The sequence below is a fragment of the Ochotona princeps genome, chromosome 11 (genome assembly GCF_030435755.1).
Source record: "Ochotona princeps isolate mOchPri1 chromosome 11, mOchPri1.hap1, whole genome shotgun sequence".
Lineage (NCBI taxonomy): Eukaryota > Metazoa > Chordata > Mammalia > Lagomorpha > Ochotonidae > Ochotona > Ochotona princeps.
The window spans coordinates 2,754,182-2,777,267 of NC_080842.1; the positions used below are offsets into that span (position 1 = coordinate 2,754,182).

Below are 23,086 nucleotides of genomic sequence, written 5' to 3' on the forward strand. Positions count from 1 at the left end.
AGTATATGAACAGCCTCCTATATGGGATTCTGTCTCATGCAAAGCAAGGCCTTAGCCATCAGTCTACTGTACTGGGCCCAAATAAAATCATTTTAAGTAGACTGTTGAGCTATGATTTTTTTTTCCCGGTTGGAAAAGATATACAATGTCTTTATTTACAGATGACATAATCTTTTAGGTAAGAAATTCTATAGACCCTTCCAGAAAATACGGCTATCAGGATTGATAAGCAAGCTAATCAAGGTTTTGGGAAACATAAATACATATATAAGCAATGAAAAATCAGAATCAGAATTAAAACATGATACTGCTTACAAGTGATGCTTGAGCCTAAACTGAAAAAGATATGCAAAATCTATACACTGTCATAGAACATAACTGGAAAGATTATCATAAATAAGTAAAGAAAGATACTATGCTCATGGCTCAAAATATTCAACGTTGTTTCTATAGTAATTCATTCCCAGTGAGCTATGATTTTAAGCACAGTTAGGGCAAATACATTACATTCAATGAAAGTTAAAATGCACTAGAAAATATGTACCTAAATATACAAAGATGTAAAAGACATTATTATGATAATTTATATTGTGCAAGTTTCCAAAATTTACAGTGTCAATAGTATTTTTTAATATTTACTTATTTGTACTGGAATATCAATTATACAAAGAGAAAAAGAGAAGCAGAGAAAGATCTTCTGTCTGCTGATTCTCTCTCCAAGTGGTCTCAATGGCCAGAGCTCAGCTGATGTGAAGCCAGGAGCCAGGAGATTCTTCCTGGTCTCCCACATTTGGCAGGGTGTCAGGGTTTGGGGCCATCCTCTAATCATTTTCCAGGCCAGAAGCAGGAAGCTGGATGGGAAGTGGGGCTGCTAGGAAATGATGCAGCAAACATATGTGTTCCCAGGTGCATGCAAGGTGAGGGTGTTAGCTGTGCCGGGCCCAATAAGTGAAAATTTAGCAAAAATATGTAAATAGCATCTATAGTGTTTACCATCCAGGAGAAAAAGATTTTGTGAAGAAGACATAACATCTGAAAACCTTCTCCAAAGCTTACACAGAGCCAAACTAGAGATAAAAATTATCATATCACAGATACAGTATAGTTAGTTAGAATTGGACATATAGTTACTAAGCATTCAGCAAACAAAGGTGAATTTAGGTTTCTTTGGAAGTAAGGAGAATTAAGGTTTCAGTGTTATAAAGAGCTTCTTCTGAGCACACTCTGAAAATGTTTTCCCTTATAAAGTTTTGAAAGTAGAAGAAAAAGAAATTTCAATACATGGAAAATTTAAATAAGTCAGGCATATACATTTTGGTAGTGACAAAGTGAAAATAAAAGAGATACTAGTAGAATTCCTTGGATTTGTATCACATCAAAAATTCTGAATTTTTGCATATGTCACAAATGATACATTTTATGGTTCTGACTTTATCAACTCTTGAAATGTTTGGCACATATCGATTACTTTTCTCAGGATATCAGCTATTCGCTTGTCAGAACTAATAAGTATGAAAGGACTGACAGTGGCATAAATATTTCCCACCACTCTCTGGATATCCAGGACCACAGGTTCATATTTCCTCAATACAGCTGAGAAGGATGAGATGATGCTATCCACACAGTACATAATCACAAAGAAACTCACCAGCACTAGGACAGTACGGGTGGCCCATTTCACTGGAGAGATTCTTGGGAAAATGCTGATGCTACGAAGATACTCAGACTTCCTCTGATGGCTACATAAGAAAATCACTATGTACATGCTGGAGAGAAGCATCATTCCTACAAAGAAGACATTCTGGAACAATGAAAGAGTGTCAAGTAGCATCATGATGGTAAAGTTCATTGAGGTAAGTGAGCAGTACTTACTGACAATAAATAGGTTGGTCGTGTTGGAATGAGCTACAGTGTAGATGATCCGGTTAGTATTGGAACACAGGTTCAGGGACCAGAAACAGAATAAAGCAATGGTAACATGTTTTGTGAGTTTATGTTTAAATCCTGACAAGAAGCAGGAGCTGGGACAGATGGTGATGACTTGAACAATGCTCAACAGACAGGTGGTGGAGATGGAGAGACTCCTAGACACTCTATTCATGTAGAGCAAAACTTTACATTTTAATTCATTTGGAAATCCCAAGGATTTGAACGTGTCTGCAGATAAAATATCTAGAGTGGTAAGTAGCATCACTATATGGACAAAAGCCAGCTGACAAGTGATCATGTCTGTTGGTCTAGGCCTCCTAATTTGATGGATTGTGAAGATGTGGAAGACAAGGAGGGAGGTATTGGCTAAGATGCCAATGCCAGCTTGGAAAAAATACACATTTTTAGTGATAGCATTACTGGATATTTTGTTCATCTTAGCATATTTGAAATATTTCAGATACCTATGAAACAAAACAGAGACTGCATGTCACAATAAATCTTTGTAGAAAAAAGCATTCAAAAATCATCCTTTCTATTGTACCCACTACTTTAATAAACTCTGAATGTTTTTTTAAAAATTATTGATGGTCAAACCTCTGCACTACTTTTACTATAACATGTTAAAATTTGTCAGTATACATCATTTTTGAAAATTTAAAGTCTTTTTAAATTCTGCAACAAAGTAATATAATTTTAATTTGATTTTTCAAACATTTTAAAATAGTATCTTTCTAAATACACACACATGAATATACATAAAATACATGAAGCAAAACTGACTCACCTTCAGAAAAATGTGCAAAAATGCAAAACCCTTCCACAACAGCATTGACATGCCATGGGTTCATGTAGGAATCAATGCTCTGTTGATGAAATGGATGCTGAACATTCTCCAAAGCTTCATCTAGTAAAGCAGAAACAGTTGTGTTTCACCTTCAGACTCACTAAATGATTGACTGTTTCCACATCTGAATGATCACATCAACTCATTTAGTAATATGTTTAAGGTGAAATAACGTCTTACAAAAGATATGTCAATATGTAACTGTATTGCAATCCTCATACATTATGTGCCATTCAGTAAAACAAATTAATGACAAAATGTTGGCCAGATAATATCAATATTTTATTCTTCCACCACAGCAGTATTTGCCTGATGCTCTCATACTTTTTCATTTTTATAGAGAAGCATTCGAAGATATATGACATTTAGAAAATTGAAATGTAACAAGAACTTTTTTTGATGAAAAAATATGTGTGAATTGGTTGATAGTGTTTTTTTTGACAAAATTGAGTTAGCTGGCAGAATCAAGCAATAAACATCTTCTCCACTATTGTATGTTCAAAGTTTTTTCTTAATAAGATGGACAAAATTTAAAAGCACAAAGAGAATAATGGTCTAATGGCACTGAAAAACTACAATGTGTTACCTGTTCTTTGAAAATGACATTTAATGTTGAAAAATAAAAACTGCAAAGATAATGATGAGAATATGCATAATCACAAAACGTGTGTTCCCAGCATGACTGAGAAAGAAAACAGAGGAACCAAAATATTCAGAGAAAAGTAGGAGACAGAAACTGCAGCAAGATAAGTTAGTAGGAATTCCTAATTATTTGTTTTTGAAAAAAAAATGCTCTATAGCAGGGAATTGTTAATATCAACCAAATCAAATAGATACAAAAAAGAGAAATGAAAACGCACTTTTAATGTTTCATACATGCCAAACTACAAACCACTAAAACAAGAAGGTGAAGTCAGTGCAACCTGTTAAGTACTGAGTTCAGAGAAATAAAAAAAAAAAAAAATGCCCCCTACTTCAAGTTGCCTGAACAAGAACAATGGGTTAAATGTAAATGAACTTCACCCTCACTATTTGATATCACCACAGCATACTGAGTGAGTACAGGTGTGTTATATCTAATTGGAGCAAATTAAAATCAATGAAGAAGTTAAATTGAAAATGTGTTGCAATGAATATACAGTATGTAATTGTAATTCAAGTCAGGGAATAAATACAACTATAATCCTGCAAACACATTCACATATGTGCTTCAATAATTCATAAAATTGTTGAATTTCTCAATCTAAGATTGATATCATGAGCAGAAATTTTTCTTAACATTACACTGAAAAATAAATTGCTTTATCCCAGAAGCCACAGAGAAAGGCACTCACCCAGCTAAGCCTCTGATGTGAATCCATAGTGAACTAAATCCTCAAGATGTGTTTATAGTGAGAGGATGGTACCGGTTCATCTCCCTGCTGGCTGATTATTCTCATTTCACCTGTAGAGCAGGACAGTTTTGGCCTGTCATCTTTAGGAGAGTATCTACTCAAGGGAAAAGTTGAACTTTCTTGGTTTCTGGCAGATGTCAGTGGAGAACATCTGTGTTCTACTTTTCTCACCTCTGGACTCATTTCTCCAAGTCAGGCCTGCCTGGGCAGGTTTCTGTTCTCAGTCCTTGCTAACAGACAAAAGAAAAACAGTAAGCTTGACTTCATGACAGGCACAATCCACAGCTCAGTTCTCAGGAAAGCCCCCACTGTCCAGGGGACTCATGGGGCTTTCAAACTGATTCTCACTTGCAGATTTCAGGGACACAATAAGCACCTGTAAATCAGGAAAAGCTTGCCTTTCCCACTGCTCCTTAGGAAGGATATGCTGTCCAACTAGAAACTTCCCTGACCCAGGGCATCTGCATTGGTAGCAGAATGCAGCCGCATTTTCATTCTCCAAGATAATGCAGTTCCCTGGGACAGAAAGGGTAGAATCTGTTTCAACAGCACAGAGGATAAAGCTCAAATGGCTTATTAAAGATGCAACATCAACTCTCCTGTGTTGTGTCATATCACCCTGCATCTTCTCTTCCAATTTCACTGACAGTCACTTTGTTCCACACACTCAGAGATAAGGAAACTAGACAGCCAGCTATACTCCGCAAACAGCTTGTTTTGTGTCTTGCCTAAAGTTGAATCTTTTAAATGATTGGAATAGCTACATCTTTGATCCCCTTTATAAATCTAATACCTCCTGATTTTACAGTGATGATGTTTTTCTTCACAAGAATATCCTCACCAGCATACTAATAGCCTCTTTGGTGTTTTCCAGTCAAGGTTTCATGTCTCATTTTTAACTCATTATGGTACAGTTACCCATGTGAGCTGTGTGAGGATCAACCATACCAGTAATATATGAATGCTGGTTTTTTAAATGGAGACTTCTGTGGAACTACACATGCTGGGTTAGTCCCGGCAGGCTCACGGTGTAAAGTTGCTGCTGTCCTTCACTTTAATTATTCAGTCAAGAGGATTACCATGTCCCTCATTACCCAATCTATAATTTTTTGGTGAAACATATTTTTATATAAATGTATGCATGTGTACGTGTAGTTATATGTAAATGAAGATTAATATATACAATGAAATGAAAGTAAATTTTTGGCCTCTAGATTGGTATTTCCACTAATTGACCAAAACCAAAACCAAAACATTGATTATACATAATCAAGTAATATATTCATTTTATCTTCATATTCAGACTTCTAAGTGAATTCTCTGAAGGTCATCAATTTTTTACTGCTAATTCATGAATCTCTAACTGCTTAAGCAAATAAATTGTGCCAAACAGACTTTCTGTAATATATGTCAACAACAAAGTCTTAGAAGTTCTACCCCATCTCTTTTCAGGAAGAAGGGCATTTCCTACCCAGCCTCCCTCACATGAGGAGATTGAAACACAGTGTGACAATCAGGAGATGTTTTACTTTGAAAAGCTATGGGGAATTCTTACTGAATTCCACTTGGAATCCACTTGAAAGGATGATGTTCATGCTGCCATGTTGCTTTTCTGTAACAGTGTAGGTTGGGCACATACAGCAGGCACAGGAGCATCCAGCAATATATTGTAATGGTATCCTGAGACATACTAGTGCCTTGGATACAAATAACGTGTTTTGAGGACCACCTAAATGTGCCTTACCAAAATCAAGGAAGACATACCAGAAATCTTTTGCCCCTTGTCTAAATTGAAATAGAACTGCTGTACCCAAACCACCTCCAACAAGTGCATTAGCATTCTTGATAATATCAGAAAAGCATGACTAGGGGTATATAAGAATAAGTCAAGGAGGGCCCTGCGGCATGGCCTAGTGGCTAAAAGTCCTCGCCTTGAACGCCCCGGGATCCCATATGGGGGCCAGTTCTAATCCCGGCAGCTCCACTTCCCATCCAGCTCCCTGCTTGTGGCCTGGGAAAGCAGTCGAGGATGGCCCAAAGCTTTGGGACCCTGCACTCCCATGGGAGACCCAGAAGAGGTTCCTGGTTCCTGGCTTCGGATCAGCGCAGCACCGGCCATTGTGGGTCACTTGGGAGTGAATCATCGGATGGAAGATCTTCCTCTCTGTCTCTCCTCCTCTCTGTATATCTGACTTTGTAATAAAATAAATAAAATCTTTTAAAAGAAAGAATAAGTAAAGGAGCTAATACCATGCAACAGATTTTGTGTAATCTATTTCTGAATGAATGTCGCTATTGGCAAGGTGATAAAAATGCCATAAAGAAGGTAAAATACGGGAGAACAGTTTCACTTGCTATCATTATATCCCATGATAACTCATTGTGCCTTTAACCTCATCATGATAATTGCAAATCTATTTTTCTTTTTAAAAATATTTTTATTTATTATTATTAATAACATTTTATGATACAGTTAAAAATGCTCCTGGGTTTTCCTCTTATCCCCTTCCGAATCCCCCCCCCACCTAGTTCCCCTCATTCATTAATATAGTTGTTCACACGCAGTCATATGTCCATCATGAGGGCATGGACAATGACAGAAAATCCAGAATCCTATTGTCAAGATATAGTAAACAGTTTCATTGGAAGTCCATCTTTGTCTCTAAGTAGAGATGCATACTACATTGTATCCTCACATCTGGATATGTTAGTCTCCATTTCACAGTTACTGTACATTCCCTTAAATGAAAAGTCACAATACAAAATCAACAATAGGAAGAAAAATAGAAATTTACAATGCCATGAAGTTAAATAACATGTTACTAGATATGATAGTCTCCATTACACAGCTACTATACATCCCCTTAAATGAAAATACCCAAAACAAAATCAACAACAGGAATAAAAAAGAAATTAACAACACCTTGAAGTTAAATAACATGCTATTGAATGACTAATGTGTCGCTGAAGAAATGAAAAAGAAAATCAAGAGCGTTCTTGAGGAGAAAGAAGCTACTGTATGATCTATGAATCATTGAATAATTTAATCAGAAGAAATTGCTTTGAAGAGATGAAACTAACAAAAACAAAAAACATCAAAATCCATCAGATAGTTTCCACTGATTTTTGTTGGTGGAATGTGTCTCCTGTAGGCCACAAATAGATGGGTTTTGTTTTTTAACACAGTCTACTAACCTATGATGTTTGATTGAGATTAAGCCATGTGCGTTCAGGGTTAATATGTATGAGGGGTAACTTGGTCCTGTCATTTTAGGAATGGGTTGTTCATTGATTTAGTCTTCTGTTGTCATTTTACTGGGATGTTCTTCTCATTTGTCTTCAGTTTTGTCTGGTGCTATTCCTCTTCTCTGTCAATATAACATCTTTAAGTATCATTTCTAGAGCTGGTTTGGTAGAAGCATCTTTTAACTTTTCTTTACTGTGGAAAATTTTATTTCATTTTAAAAGACAAAAGAAAGCTTTGGTAGATATGTTATCCTGGGCTGATAAATTTTCTTTTAGAAGCTGGAATATGTTGCTCCATTCTCTTCTAGCCTGTAGTTTCCTGTGAGAGGTCTCCTTTGAGTTTAATTGGCATTCCTTTATATGTCAATTGATTTTTTTCACATGCACATTTAGGGATCTTTTCCTTGTGTTCGATTGACGAGAGTTTGATGATCATGTGTCTTGGTGAAGATCGCTTTTGATCAGGCCTGTTGTGAGTTCTGTGCTCCTCCTGGATGTCATTTTCCAATTTTTTCTCTAGGTTAGGAAAATTTTCCCTTTTTATTTCATTAAATATATCTGTAGAACCAGTTTGTCTTTCTGCACCATTTGGGACTCCCAAAAATCTTATATTAGGTCTCATAACAGTGCCTTTCAATCCTTGAATACTTTTTTTTTTTTTTTTTTTTTTTTGCCTGCTCCAGTTCTGTTTCCAGCTTTTTGTTTGCTTCCCCCTGGTGACAGAAAATATCTTCCAATTCTGAGATGTTTTTTCTGCTTATTTCTCTTGTTTCTTTATATTTTGGAGACTCTCCAATGCACTTTTAATTTGCTCAACTGTGTTCTTAATTCCTGATATATCAGCCATGATTTTCCTTATTGCTATCTCTTGTGTAACATATTCCTTAAATTCTTTGAACTCTTTTATGTGCTTCTCATTGCTGATCAGAAGCTTTATAATGAATTTTCTGAATTCTGTGTCCCCCATTTTCTCAATGTTTTCTGCAGTTAACTCTGAGTTTGACATAGGGTTTTGCTCCTTTACAGGGGAGTCTTCAGTAATATTCACTGTGCCGTGTGTCTTCTTTTGCTCTTGGTCATTGTACTTCTGGTTATCAGATTCTTCTTTTGGGGGCAGGTTTCTAAGCTGTGTCACACACATGTCTACAGTTTGATTTTACTTACTGTCATTGGTACAAGGCTCTTTGCTTGCAGTCACTTGTGCCATTCCCTCCGACATGTTCCAGGTGTGGGCTCTTATGTTAGATATCTATCATTGTCTCCGGAGCCCTAACGCTTGGCTCACCAGTCTTCACCTCCTGTGATATCATGCTGAGGTTGCAAGGTTGTCCCTGAAATCTTTCCCCAACTTATGGTTGAAGCAGGTCCCAAGATTAAGGAGACACCACATGTCCTATATAGCTCAGCTGCTGGTAGGGCTGATCTTGCCAGAACCTGTTGGCCATTAAATCTGGTGCCACATGGACCCATACAATGCCACAGTCAGTATTATTTTCCTGTAGGACCAGTGCAATTTACTGAACTCAGTGAGTTCTCATGAGCTCAGCACATGCACAGTTCACTATTGTCCCTGCAGTCCTAAAACTTTTCTATACTATACAAAATGGTGCAAAACATGCCACTCCTAGAGTTTTTGATCTGCTAGCCATCAGGTCTGAGGCCTACCCAGACATGTCTAGGGTATAACCTGTGAATTCCAAGTTGTTGCAGTTCACTGAGTCAGAAATGAATTCATTCCCATCTCGCTAAATGCTCAGTCCTTTTCCTTGCCTTTGCCTCCTTATGCAAAATGGCACCCAATTCAGCTCTAGGGGCTGACTGGGTTGTGAAATCCACCTTGTTCTTACATTGCCCATCTGCAATCCGCTGCTCTGTCTTTGCTCCTGGTCAAATCAAACAGAACAGCAGGATGGACAGTTCTTTGTCTGGGTTCACCTGCTGAGCTCCCAGTGAAAGTCCCTTAGCACCTGGTTGCTGGTGGAGTTCAGATTGCTGTTAGCTCAATGCTGCTGGAGTATCAGTCACTGCAACACCACACCATTTTCTTTGCTTCCCCGTGTGTGTCAGTCTCCAGGAACTCCTCTGCTATTGTTATGTCATCTCCTATTTCCTGGAATGTGTCCCCTCTGCTTCATCCTGATTAAATGTTTCTACTTCCATTTAAACGTACCCTGACCCTATTCTGACATCTTGATTCTCTTCTGCAACATATGTTAACAACAGAGTCTTAGAAATTTTACCCCATCTCTATTCAGCGGACAGAGCTCCTGCTCCATCACTCAAAAGAGGAGAGGAAATACACTTTACCAATCACTAGAACTCATCCATTGGAAACCTGAGGGAAGTTCTTACCCAGATGCCTTGGAAACCATTTCACAGGATGATGTTCATCCTGCCATTTCAACTTCCAATCATGGTGCAGGTTGGTCAGATACAACAAGCACAGGAGCATCCAACAATATATTGTTAACAACATGCTGAAACATAACAATGCCTTGAATACACATACCATGTTCTTGGGACAACCCAACTATTCCATTCAAAGAAGACATGCTTTAAATTCTTTGCTCCTTTTCTGAATTGAAGCAGTATCACTGGAATCCAAACCACCCTCCAACAAGTGCCATAACTGAACATTTTTGATGATGTTAGAAAAGCATGACTAGTAATGTGTATCAGAATAATATCATGAGCTAGTATGCTTCTGCAGATTCTCTGTAATACACTCTTGAGAGAAAGATACTATTACTCATCAAGATTATAAAAATGCCATAAAGGAGGTAAAATACAGGAAAACAGTTTTCTCTGCTATTAATATATCCCCTTGACAAATCATTGTGCTTTTAAAAACCTCATCATAATAATCTCAAGTTTCTTCTTTTTTTTATTTTACTGACACAAATCCATTCACTAGACATTATATCTTAATGATATCATTTATCAGAAGGATACTGTACTAGGAAGAAATGAGGATAATGTACATAAATAGATCACCATGATGAAAGTTCAGAGATCTATTGAAACATGCGCTCACATAGGAAAGTTGTTAACAAGTAAATACTTGTGATCCCACTGGAAACATCATACCACAATTGAAAAGTTATAGCTCTGTAAGATTATGTGTCATATGTGTCTAATGTAATATAAAGCACTGAGATGCATGGTTAAGTTGTATAGACAGTGATATCCCTATATATTTGGCTCTTTTTTCCTTTATTAATTCTGAATTTCAATTCCATTCCATTGATTTCCTGCCTATTTTCCTGCCAGTACCAGGACGGCTTGTTTAAAACCGCCCTGTAGCTGGTCTTCACTTCTCATAGAGTGAAGTTTCCACTTTTGTTTATATTGAGATTGCTTTAGCTTTATTGATTCTTTTACATTTCCATATGAATTCATTGTAAGTGTTTTCTAGTTCTGTGAATTATAGCCTAGATATTCTTTTTTGAATTTTATTTAACACATAGATTGGTTTTAGTGTTATGAACATTTTGTTGATACTCAAGCATTCCGTGGACATAGAAGATTTTTGGTGTCTTCTGTTACTTTCTTTGATTTCTTACAAATCTATTTATTTTTATTAGAAATGCAGATATGCAGAGAAGATGACCTTCCATCTGGGTGATTCATTCTCCAAGGGGTCTTAATAGTTGAGGCTGAACTTATCTGAAGCAAGGAGACCTGAGCCTCTTCAGTGTCTTCCAATGGGTGCCGAGTCCCAAGGTTTTGGACCATCCTCAACTACTTTCTCAGCCCACAAGTATGGAGCTGGATGGGAAGCAGAATAGCCAGGATTAGAACTGCTGCCCATAAGGGATCCTGGCCTGCAAGGTGAGGACATTGGCTGCTAGGCCATCACAGCAGGCACTTTTTTTTTTTAATGTTTGGAAATTGTTACCATAAAAGTCCCTTGAATCATTGTAAAAAAATGTTCCATTGCATTTAATTTCTTTTACATATTGTGGCTGGGACAGATCTTATGTGTTCTTTCTCAGTCATGAAATTTTGTATGAAAAGACTATTGATTTTTTAGTGTGTTTTGTAACACCAAGCTTTACCAAACTGATTCACAAGTCCCAAGTGTTTCTTAGACATAGAGTTTACACTAGAAAAGAGAACAATCATCATCAATATGGAAGAACAGGAGGACAGATTTTTTTGCATAAATTTCAAAAAGAAATGCGAAACAACAAGATTATTTATGCAAAACTGGTGTGCCAAAGTCAAAACTAAACATTACTATGTTGAATATAAATGGGTTATATTATTGAATGAAAAGATACAATGTCTGACTGAACTGAAAAGCGAGGCTCAGCTGTTTTCTGCCTATTGGAAACAGATCACTAAGAAATGAAGACACATACTGAAAATTAAAGGATATAAAAATATCCCATGCTAATGGAACGTGAAAAAACATCAACAGTACCTATCCTAATATCATATGAAGTAGATTTCTAACACAAGAGCTATTGAAAGAGACAAGGGCATTATGTACAAAAAAAGGAATTAGTCACAGACTATGTAACCAGAGTAAATGGGACACAGTGCCAGGGTTCCTGGATCTTTCAAATAAATGTCAATAGATCTAATTTGAATCATAGATTCAAATAAAATTATGATGTGGTATTTCAAGACCCTACTTTCATAACTGGAAACTTGACATAGAGAGAAAGAAAGCAAACAAACCAAAGATCTCATCAATATTGGATAAAGACCAAATGGAATGGATATCTACAGAATAATTCACCCACAGTTACAAACACTCATTCTTGCTTTCAACACATGAAATTTTCTTTAGAATAGACAATGTGGGAAGCTATGAAGTGGTCTCAGAATACTCAAAAAATTAAACTCAAGTGGGAATTTAGTCTTTTCTAGACTGACTGAGAATAACAAAATTATCAATCAAACTTTTGGAATACAGGACATAGAATGCCAAGTGCTCAGCATACCCCATTACGCCCCCTTTAGATATGCATGGCTGCATGCCACTGTGTGTGCAGGCAAATTTAATTTCATGGTGCTGTCAAGAAATAGTTCTGTTAGGGCTCGGCAGTGTGGCCTAGTGGCTAAGGTCCTCGCCTTGATCCCATATGGCCACTGGTTCTAATCCCAGCAGCTCTACTTCCTCTCTATCTCTCCTCCTCTCAGTATATCTGACTTTGTAATAAAAATAAAATAAATCTTAGAAAAAAAAATAGTTCTGTTACAGGTCAATCATTCATCTCAGCTATATGTTGGCAGCGAAATACTGGGCAAACGGAGACTTTATGATGGACCATATCAATCAGTGGATGACCTCATCGAGTGAAACTGGCAACGATTCATAACTGGAGAACTATTAAAACCACTTGAGCACATATCTCAGAGCATGCCCCACATTCGGGACTTGGGGTGGGCGGGAAACCGGGTGAGGCTTCTCCCTCAATATCCCCCTTTACCTCAGATACATGATGGAAACAATATGGACATAATAGTATCACCCACTTCCCTATACCCCCTGAACTTTTTTTTTTGTTCTTTAACCCTAATTAACTATGTAAAGATTGTCAACAACAATACAATAAAATAGATTAAAAAAAAAAAAGAAATAGTTTTGTTTTGTTCTCTGACTTCGTGTCTGGGATGGTGGCTATAGAGGAGGTAGCCCTCACCTGGAACTGTGGGACATGCGCACCACCTTTCCAAAGTACTGAGGTGCAGTCTGCCAAGGCAAAGCCCTCACAGGCAGCTGATGCTGAGAACACCTTTTCTCTCTGGAATAAGGGCAGTTCAATGGGTCTGAGCAAAAATGCATAACAACGTAATCATAAGAATCTGATGCAAAAACTGTGGGAATTCTACGACTTAGTATTTGGCATTGGTATGTATAGTCGGGCATCTAGATACACAGAGAATTTCACAGATCCTTTCTGTGGGTACATGTCCTGGCATAAAATGTGTAGTTATAGTGACTTTGTTCTAATGTTGTGCACTGATCACTTAGAGAGGAGCTGCAGGTATGGCTACAATAACAATCATGATCATCGCTTCCCCCACTTCACTTCAACACTGACCAGAATATCTTGCATACATGGGTTATATATTGTTGGAACAGTCACTCAAGCAAACTACAGAGATATAGTTCAAAGCCAAAAAAAATCAGAGGAGAAAATTAACTTCTAGAAATTAAAAAAAAAAAAAAAAAAAGGAAAAAACGGGAAAGCCCAGAGATAAGAGCAAGGAAGTCATTATGACTCAAAAAGGTATAGAGAGTATTAACTATTACAAATATGAAAGCTTGATGAAATGAATACCAATAAATGAAAAAAATAACAACAGGTTTACTCAAAAAGCCCACTAAACAAATTATTGAGATAAAAATCAGCAGTGCCAAAATCTTTGCCTTACACAGACCGGGATCCCATATGGGGCTCTGGTTCTAATCCCAGTTTCCCTGTTTCCCATCTAGCTCCATGCTTTTGGCCTGGGACAGAAGTCAAGACCCTTGAAACCAAGCCAAAACCCTTTGGACCCTGCACGCACATGGGAGACCTACAAGAGGCTCTGGGCTCCTGGCTTCAGATTGGTGCAGCTCTGGCCACTGCAGCTGCTTGAGGAGTGAATCATTGGATGGCAGATATTTCGCTCTGTCTCTGCTCCTCTCTATATATCTGACTTTCCAATGAAAATAAAATAAATCTTTTAAAATATCAACATGTGAAATGGATGAATGATACTGCAAAAGATTAAGATTTGGAAAGTAATCAAAAATAAATAGTAACAATAAATGATCCAATATGAGAAACAGAAATGTCATGGAAATCTTCAATGTTTTCAAGCAGAAGAAGAAAGTTTTCTAAGATAAAAGACAAATCCCTGAAAACATTTTAGAAAAAAAAGCCAGAGAAAAAATCACAAAAATTCAAAAGAGTGCTCAAAATTAGTGAAACACAATGAAATGACCAAACATATGTGTCTCAGGAATTCCTGAAAATGTGCCAAAATACAGTGGATTAGAAGGCCTATGATACCAGAGAACTTCCCTATGAAGAGAAAGGGGACATGAAGCACAGGAAGCATGCAGAACTCTTAATAATCATGTTTAGAAACAACCTTCAACACAACACACTAGAGTCTAGCATTCAATATTAAAAGAAAAGATTCTAAAAAGTCCATGAGAAACAACCCAAATTACCTTCAGGGAACCCACAGCTAGACCTAAAATCTTTCTCATCAGAAATCCTTCAGGCTAGGAGAGAATGCAGAGAAATATCTCAGGTTGTAAAACAAAGAAACTGCCAATCATAACGCTGTATTCATCAATGTGAAATAGAGACCTTCTTAAACAAGCAGAAATCAAATTTTGCAGAATACATGGAGCCTAAGGAATTATGCTTGCAGATATGCTACCAGCAGAAATAAGAATGATTATCACCACAATGAAAAAGTGCGCAGGTAGAAGATCGAGCTACAGATGTGATAACTCAAAATTGGTATACAAAAGAGATGTAATCTACTAAGACAACAACGGCAACTTGACCTTTGATTATTTGTTACAGACGGTGTCCATTGTCTTTAGCAAGTGTATGCTTTTTTCTAATTGTTATTTATTGCAGTTTTTTAAAAGATTTATGTTTAACTAAAAATGTAAGTCATATTTTTGGAGAGAAAGAAGTGATTTTGATACTCTGGTTTACTCACTAACTGGCTGCAATAGCTGAACCTGAGTTGATCCAAAGCAAGGAACTAGGAGTTTCTTTCAGGTCTCCCACATGAGGACAGAATCCAAAGGCGTTGTGCAATCCTCTAATGCCTTCTCAGGCCGTAAGCAAGGAGTTGGTCGGGAAGTGGAGAAGCTGGGACACAAACCAGTAACCATATGGAATCACAGCACTGGCACTGTGAGCATACAGCCACGCAGGCATCATGCGAGGATGCCCTGTTTGCTGAAATCTTCACCCAAAGCAGTGTTAAACCTGTAATTGCAAAGTTAAATGCAACTATGTCAATGATAAAATAAAGATAAATGTAAGAAACTTAAATGGGACAAAGCAAAAAAGATGGCCAACCACGGAAGACTGGTGTAGCTGACAGTGCAAAGAGAGAGAGAGAGAATTAAGCAGAGGAGAGAGCAGGAAGTATAGCATTGCAGGAGAAGGTGTCCAAAGCTCCCCGGATTCATCGGGACCAAAACAATCCACAGTGGCAGAACAGCAACTCAGAAACAAACAAACAAACAAACCTCAAGACTGCAACCTGCAAACAGAGCTGCCATAGGCGGATACCACCCTGACAATACAGACTAAACCTAGTGAGTCAAGAATCCATTCAGGGAAGAAGCCGGCAATAGCCTAAGTAACCCATAAGAAATAGAGGGCAGCAGAAAGTCTCTTAGATTAAGGATACTGGTGGGATCAATAAAAAGGAAAACAAACAACAGCAGCAACAAAAAGCAAGCAAAGAGAAAAACAAACAAACAACAACAACAAAAAAAAAAACCACCAGAAAACTACTCGGGAACTGTAGTTTCAAGATCAAAACCAATAAATCTACACAAGAAATAAACGACTGCATCAGAAAGTCAAATATCAGAATTATAGGAATTCTGGAAGGTATGGAAAGATAATCAGGATTATAAGAGGTGTCCAAGAAAATTGTAAAGGGGAACGTACTAAACTTGGGGAACATAAAAGCAAGCAAATTCAAGAAAGAGAGAGCACACCAATCAGAAATGACCCCAAAGGACGATAATCCAGACAGAGTATAAGCAAGCTCCCCTTAAAGGAATACAAAGAAAGGATATTGAAACAAACATAAAAAAAACACAATAACATTTAGAGTAAAAACCAATTATAATTACTGCTGACTTCTCACAAGAGACTCTTCAATCAAGACGGGAATGGGGCAACATCTTTCAGACCTTAAAGCAACATAACTATTAACCAAGAATATTGTACCCAGCAAAGCTTTCATTTTTATTTGGAAAACAAAGTCATAATAGTTTTACAGTAAAGTGAAGCTGGAAGATTTTGTTCACACAACACCAGCCCTAGTAACACTCCTCAGTAATGTGCTGAAGTCGGAAAGAAAAGAAATGGAACCGAATCAAACATGGCAAAGGGGAAGTTATTCACACTAAAACACATAAAAGGTAACACTAGACAGATACACCAACACACACACACACACACACACACACACAATCATGACAGGACTAAATCGCAACCTATTAACTAACTGTGAGCATAAATGGCCTAAACTCCTCAAGCAAGAGATATACATTAGCAGAGTGGATCAAAAACCAAGATCCAACTAACCGCTGCCTACAGGACCCACATAATCAACAAAAATGAAAAGAAACTAAAAGTGAGAGGATGGAAAAAGGCATTTCATGTGATTGGAAAGGAAAAGGAGCAACTATAGCTGTTTTAACTTCAGCTGATACAGGCTTCACCATGAGAGATAGCAAGAGAGATAAAGACAGACATTTCATGATGATAAAGGGAGCCATCCACCAAGAAGAAATAACAATCATAAATTTTACATGCTAAACATAAGAGCACCTAGACATATGGAAAAAATATTGACTTACTTAAGAGGAGACATTGATGCCAACACAACCATTGTGGGAGAATTTAACATCCCATTAACACCACCAGATAGATTAACAAAACAGAAATTCAACAAAGAAACAAGAGAAATCACACAGAAAATAGAACAAATGGACCTAATTCGTATATATAGAATCTTCCATTTCATGGACACAGAATATAAAGCTTTTTCATTGATACACAACACCTTCTCCAAGATCTCCATATGATAAGGCACAAAACAAGTCTAACTGAATTCAAGAAAAGGGAAATCATGCCATGCATCTTTTCAGATGATCATGGAATGAAACTGGAAGTCAACAAATTAGAATATCCCTGGAAATATGTAAACTCTTGGAAGATGAACAACATGCTATTAAGCAAACAGTGGGTCAGAGAGAAAATGAAAGAACAAATAAAAAACTCCTTGAGACTAATGAAGACTCAAGCACAGCACACCAACATTTGTGGGATACTGTCAAGGCAGTATTATCAGGTAAACGTATTATAATTGGAGCCCATGTCAAAAAGCAAGAGCATCAATAGATACGTGAGCTCAGTATTTGCCTGAAGGATTTAGAAAATCAATAGCAAAACAAACCCCAAAAACAACAGAAAATATGACATTATCAAAATAAAAAAATAACCAAATAGAAACCAAAAAATTCCATACACAAAATCACTGAATCAAAAAGTTGGTTCCTTGAAAAAAATAAACAAAATAGACACCGCACTGGCCCAATTGACAAAATAAAAAGGGAGGGGAGGTGGCAGGGAGGCAAGAATTAAAAGAATGAAAGATAAAAAAGGGAACATAACATCAGACACTGCAGAAATAAAGAGAATAAGCAGAAGCTACTACATACACCTATATGCCAACAAGTCACGAGAACTCCATGAAATGGAGAGGGTGCCTGGACTACCACCAACTACCAAAACTTAGCTACAAAGCAATGGAAAACTAGAGCAAATGTATATAAGAGGCAGAGATTGAATTAGTAATTAAAACCCTCCCAACAATGAAAAACCCAGGCTCAGACGGTTGCACTGATGAATTCTGCAAATCATTCCAGCAGAACAGACCAAAAACCTCCATAAACTCTTCAAATCAATTGTAGGGGAAGCCATTCATCCAAACCGATTCTATGAAGCCACTATTACCTTAGTACCAATCCCGGATAGAGACCCAACAGAGAAAGAAAACTACAGACTCATATCCCTGATGAACTCCGATACTAAGCGCTTCAACACAATCCTAGGCAACAGAATACAAAAACACATCATGGGCCTGGCAGTGTGGCCTAGCGGCTAAAGTCCTAGCCTTAAACATGCGGGAATCTTATATGGGAGCAGGTTCTAATCCCGGCAGCTCCACTTTCTATCCAGCTCCCTGCTTGTGGCCTGGGAAAGCAGTCAAGGATGGCCCAAAGCCTTGGGACTCCGCACCCACGTGGGAAACCTGGATGAAGATCCTGATTCCTGGCTCTGGATCGGCACAGCACCGGCCATGGCACTCACTTGGGAAGTGAATTATCAGATGGAAGAACTTCCTCTCTGTCTCTCCTCCTCTATGTATATCTGATTTTCCAATAAAAATAAATAAATCCTTAAAAAACAAAACAAAAAAAAACCAAAAAAAACCTACATTAGACAGATCATTCACCCGGACCAAGTGGAATTCATTCCAGGCATGCTGGGATGGTTCAACATACATAAAGCTATAAATATGATACATCGCATCTGAAAACACAAGAACAAAAATCATATAATAGTTTCAATTTATGCAGAAAAAGTTTTTGACAAAATCCAATACCACTTCATGCTAAAAACACAAAATAAGGTAGGCATAGAAGGAATAATCCACCACATAATCAAAGCAATATATAAAAACCCAATGTCAGCATCACATTGAATGGGAAAAGACTAGAAGCCTTCTCACGAAGATCTGGAACCAGGCAAGGATGTCCACTGTCAACACTGCTGTTTAATATAGTACTGGGAAGTACTCGCAAATGCTATTAGACAAGAAAAAGGAATCAAAGGAATTCAAATGTGAAATGGGGCAATCAAATTATCTATGTTTGCAGATGACATGATCCTATTTATAATAGAATCGTGAGACTAAATAAAGAGACTGCTACAACTAATATGAGAGTTCAGCAATGTAGCAGGGTATAAGATAAATGAAAAGAAATCAACAGCCATAGTGTACACACACAAAAAAAAAACCCAAGGCTGAAAAACAATCAACACGGTGCCCTTCAAAGTAACAGAGCAGAAAATGAAATACCTAGGGATAAACCTTTCAAAGTACATGGAAGACCTATAAGAGGAAAACTACGAACCATTAAGACAAGAAATAGAGGAAGACTTTAAAAAGTGGAAAAATGCCTTGTTCCTGGATGGGCAGAGCAAACATCATAAAAATGTCCATACTACCAAAAACAATGTATACATTCAATGTAATGCCAATCAAAATACCAAGAATATACTTCACAGAACTGGAAAAAATATGCAAAGGCTCATCTGGAAACACAAAAAGCATGAATAGCCAATACTATCCTCCTGAAGAATAAGAACCTGGCAGGAGGGATCACAATCCGTGATCTCCAGACATATTATAGGGTACTAGTGATCAAAGCGCCCTGGTACTGGTTAGAAGCAGAGAGGTAGTTCAATGCAGTGAAATAGAAAATGCAGAAGGGAATCCACACATGCACAACTATCTAATCTTCGACAAAAAACAAAACAGTCTTGGAAAAAGGAAGGTCTCTTCAATAGATGCTCTTGAGATAACTGGATAATAGCATGTAGAAATAAGAAGCAAGACCTGCACCTTTCAGCACACAAAAGATCAAATCTAAATGCATTAAAGATCTGAATCTACACTCAAAAACCATCAAACCTTTGGGAGAAAAAGTTGTAAGTACTCTGCAAGATAAACGCATATAGGCACTGACTGCCTAGAAAAACACCAAAAGCAAAAGAAGTCAAGACCAAAATAAACAAATGAAACTACATTAAGTTAAGAGTTTCTGAATGAAATAATGAACAAAGTGAAAAGACAACCAGCAGAATGGGAGAAGATATTGCACACTACACAGAAGACAAAGGTTAATTTCCAGACTATACAAAGAGCTCCAGAACAACAATACCATCCAAACAAACAACCAGTGACGAAATGGGCACAGGAAATGGGCAGACACTTCATAAAGGAGCAAATTCAGATGGCTAAGAAACACATGAAAAATGCTCAAGATCTCTGGCAATAAGGGAAATTCAAGTAAAAACAACAATGAGGTTACAATTAACACCAGTAAGCATGGCCCATATACAGAAAACTACCGACAACACCTGTTGGCGAGGTTGTGGAGAAAAGGGAACCCTACTCTGCTGCTGGTGGGAATGCAGGCTAGTGCAGCCACTACAGAAGTCAGTAAGGAGAACATTTAAGCAGTTAAAAATTCACCTAACATATGACCACTTCAATGAATATATCTAAAAGACTTGTTCCATAACAAGCAACATGCACCCCAACGTTCACTGCAGCACAATTAACCATCACAAGAACATGGAAGCAACCTAAGTGTCCATCAACAGAGGACTGGATAAAGAAACTGGTTCATCTACACTATGGAATACTATTCAGCGATTTAAAAAAAATGAAACGCATTACTTTGTGTCCAAATGAGCCAAACTAGAGACCATTATGCTTAGGGAAATGAGCCAATCCAAGAAGATGAGATACCATATGTTTGCTATAATATAATATAATAAAATATAATACAATATAATATCAAATCTAGTGATATTATATGCAAATCTCACTCTATGTGACTTCATATTTACCTGTACCTTGTGTAACAAGAACTGATGATGTAAATCATTAATCAACCATCCATAATAGGTTGATGCTTTATAATCACCTGAGATGGTCAACGCCCATTTTATCACTGTTATTGGTACTGCCAATATAAAATGAAGATCTGATCTCACTGTACCTACATTAGGGCCTCAGGATACAAGGATGAACCCACAACAAAATGACAGTCTCATACATGGCAGGGAGAACTTCAGTGGAAGCATGATGGACTTGGGAAAATTCACCAAGGACACACTTTAAGAACCTGGTTTGGGGAACAGAGTAGATGAGAGTGAACTTGGTGGAGGGGGAGGGGAGAGCCCAGTGCCAACTAAATTTTATCAAAAAACAATACTAAAAAAATTAAAAAGGAAAGTGGGAAGGAGTATGGTGGGAAATATCTGTATGTTTCTAATTCTGTGTTGTTTAACTTGCTCACTTTTTGTAAGTTTTTAAGAAATGAAAGAAAATAAATCCCTTTAAAATTAAGTTTCAAATGATATCCACTGCCTTCTTTGAGCATTCTAAAGATTCCATTCAGAGGAATGGAAGGCTGAAAATATATAAATATTCTAACAAAAACATGATTTTAAAGAATGTACAAAGCAATGTGTTTGTAACACATAAAAAAAATTCAACAGGATTTCTAAGAAGAAATTTTAATAAATGTGAATGTTTTCTGATTTATTGTAATGAAAAAATGAAAATATAAGTCTGAAATAAACCTAATATAATGTTCACAAGTCAAAATAAAAATTAAAGAAAAATTTATTTGCATCATACTCTCCCCCTATACTCTCCAACAGCAGAGCTCACCTGCCATTATGAAAAGATGGGCCTTCTAGAATAGTGACCAACCATCCCTCACCCACAGACATGAAGCATCTGGGTCCCAGTCTAACAAAGCAGAACCACAGAGTGATGCTTCCAGAAGTCTCCAAGGTTGAGGAGGTAGCCTGAAGTTTCCAAGGCCTGAGAGCTGAGGCACAGAGGGATCTCCATGGTAACTGCAGGAAGGGTGTGGCTAGATGTCTTTGTGACATCAAAGTTTTGCAATTCTGTTTGGGACACCTAGGGGACCTGTTGTGCCTCAAGCTAGAATTTGATCAAAGTTTTTTTCTGCTAACTTTACCAGGCTGAACTCACGTTCAGATTACAAAATTAAACCTTCTTCTACCCTCAGTCTGACTCCAATTGTTCTGTCAATTCATATTCAATGTTGCTTAATTTTTCCTCTTCATTTTAACAACATTATCAGATATAATTTAAGGCCAAGGCACTACACTCAGTGCTGAGTAACAAACTTCCAACAACCTGACATTTAAGAGATTTTTTTCTCACAGTGCTGGGGCAGCACAATAAAAAATGCCATTTTACAGCAAAGTATTACATTTTGTTATTATTGTTTTGCTATAATATTAGTATTTGTGTGGAAAACAGAATCAGAAGTATTAACAGGAAAAGGTTCCATGCACAAATTAGATTGTGCAGAAATATGTTAAAGAAAGCAGGGGAAGTGGTACATCAGAATTTGCACAGGGCTGTAATCTCACTAGTGGTCTGGAGGGCATGTAGGATTTGCAAGAAATTCAAGCTATGGGTGCTTGAACCCATGGTCCTGTTCTTCATTATAAATAGGGCTTTGGAGGTGTGAATAAAAAAACATGTTGAGATAGCATACTCCATAGCTTTAAAATATGTCTTGACATTCTCACAACTGTCTCATCTACTATTTCTTCTAAGATAAAGAAACTTAGTTGATATCACCTCATTTGTATTTTTGCATTGCTGCCTAAGCCTTTGAGGCCTCCTCCAAAATAATTTTCTTGTGCTGATGTCTTAAGGTTTGCCCCCTATTTAGCAAAATAAATTGCTCACATTGTTGTCTTGAAGTGTCTCCTGTGTTTTTTATTTTTGTTGATTTGTCTTTTTTCTTTTTTAGATAGTTGTTCCATACCTTTAGGATTTACATCTATAAGTCTTTGACGCTTTTTGGGTTTTGTGCAGGATTACAGAGAGGGCGTTTTGTCAGAGTTCACTGACCTCCAGATGCACACCCAGCTTTTCCAGCACCAGTTTGTTAAGGTTCTTGTTGTGTTTTGTTTTGTTTTGTTTTTCCCTCAGTGTACGTTCTGTGAACCTTCGTTGGAAATAAGGTAAATACACAAATATGGATTCATTGGTGGGGTAATTTCTCTTTATTTCATTGTTCTGTGTGTCTGCTTTTATGCTTTTT

General features: G+C 37.3%; 1 protein-coding gene across 1 annotated transcript; it reads right to left on the bottom strand.

Moving 5' to 3' along the window:
- Positions 1-1,417: 1,417 nt before the first annotated feature.
- LOC131481472 (vomeronasal type-1 receptor 90-like) lies at positions 1,418-8,635 on the bottom strand. Its single transcript, XM_058670463.1, has 3 exons — positions 8,581-8,635; positions 2,717-2,836; positions 1,418-2,313 (listed from the first exon to the last, which is right to left on the bottom strand). The coding sequence occupies exons 1-3, from the start codon at positions 8,633-8,635 to the stop codon at positions 1,418-1,420; spliced, it is 1,071 nt and encodes a 356-aa protein (XP_058526446.1).
- Positions 8,636-23,086: the final 14,451 nt, after the last annotated feature.

What these genes read in the sequence shown, in the direction of transcription:
- LOC131481472 (XM_058670463.1), bottom strand. Translation starts at nt 8,635, where the DNA reads ATGTCGGAGGGAATGGCACAAGTGACTGCAAGCAAAGAGCCTTGTACC. An exon ending in AGAGCCTTGTACCAATGACA is followed by an intron (nt 2,837 to 8,580) that starts GTAAGTAAAATC and finishes CTGCTTTACTAG; the next exon opens with ATGAAGCTTTGGAGAATGTT. An exon ending in TTTTGCACATTTTTCTGAAG is followed by an intron (nt 2,314 to 2,716) that starts GTGAGTCAGTTT and finishes ATTTTTTCCAAG; the next exon opens with CTGGCATTGGCATCTTAGCC.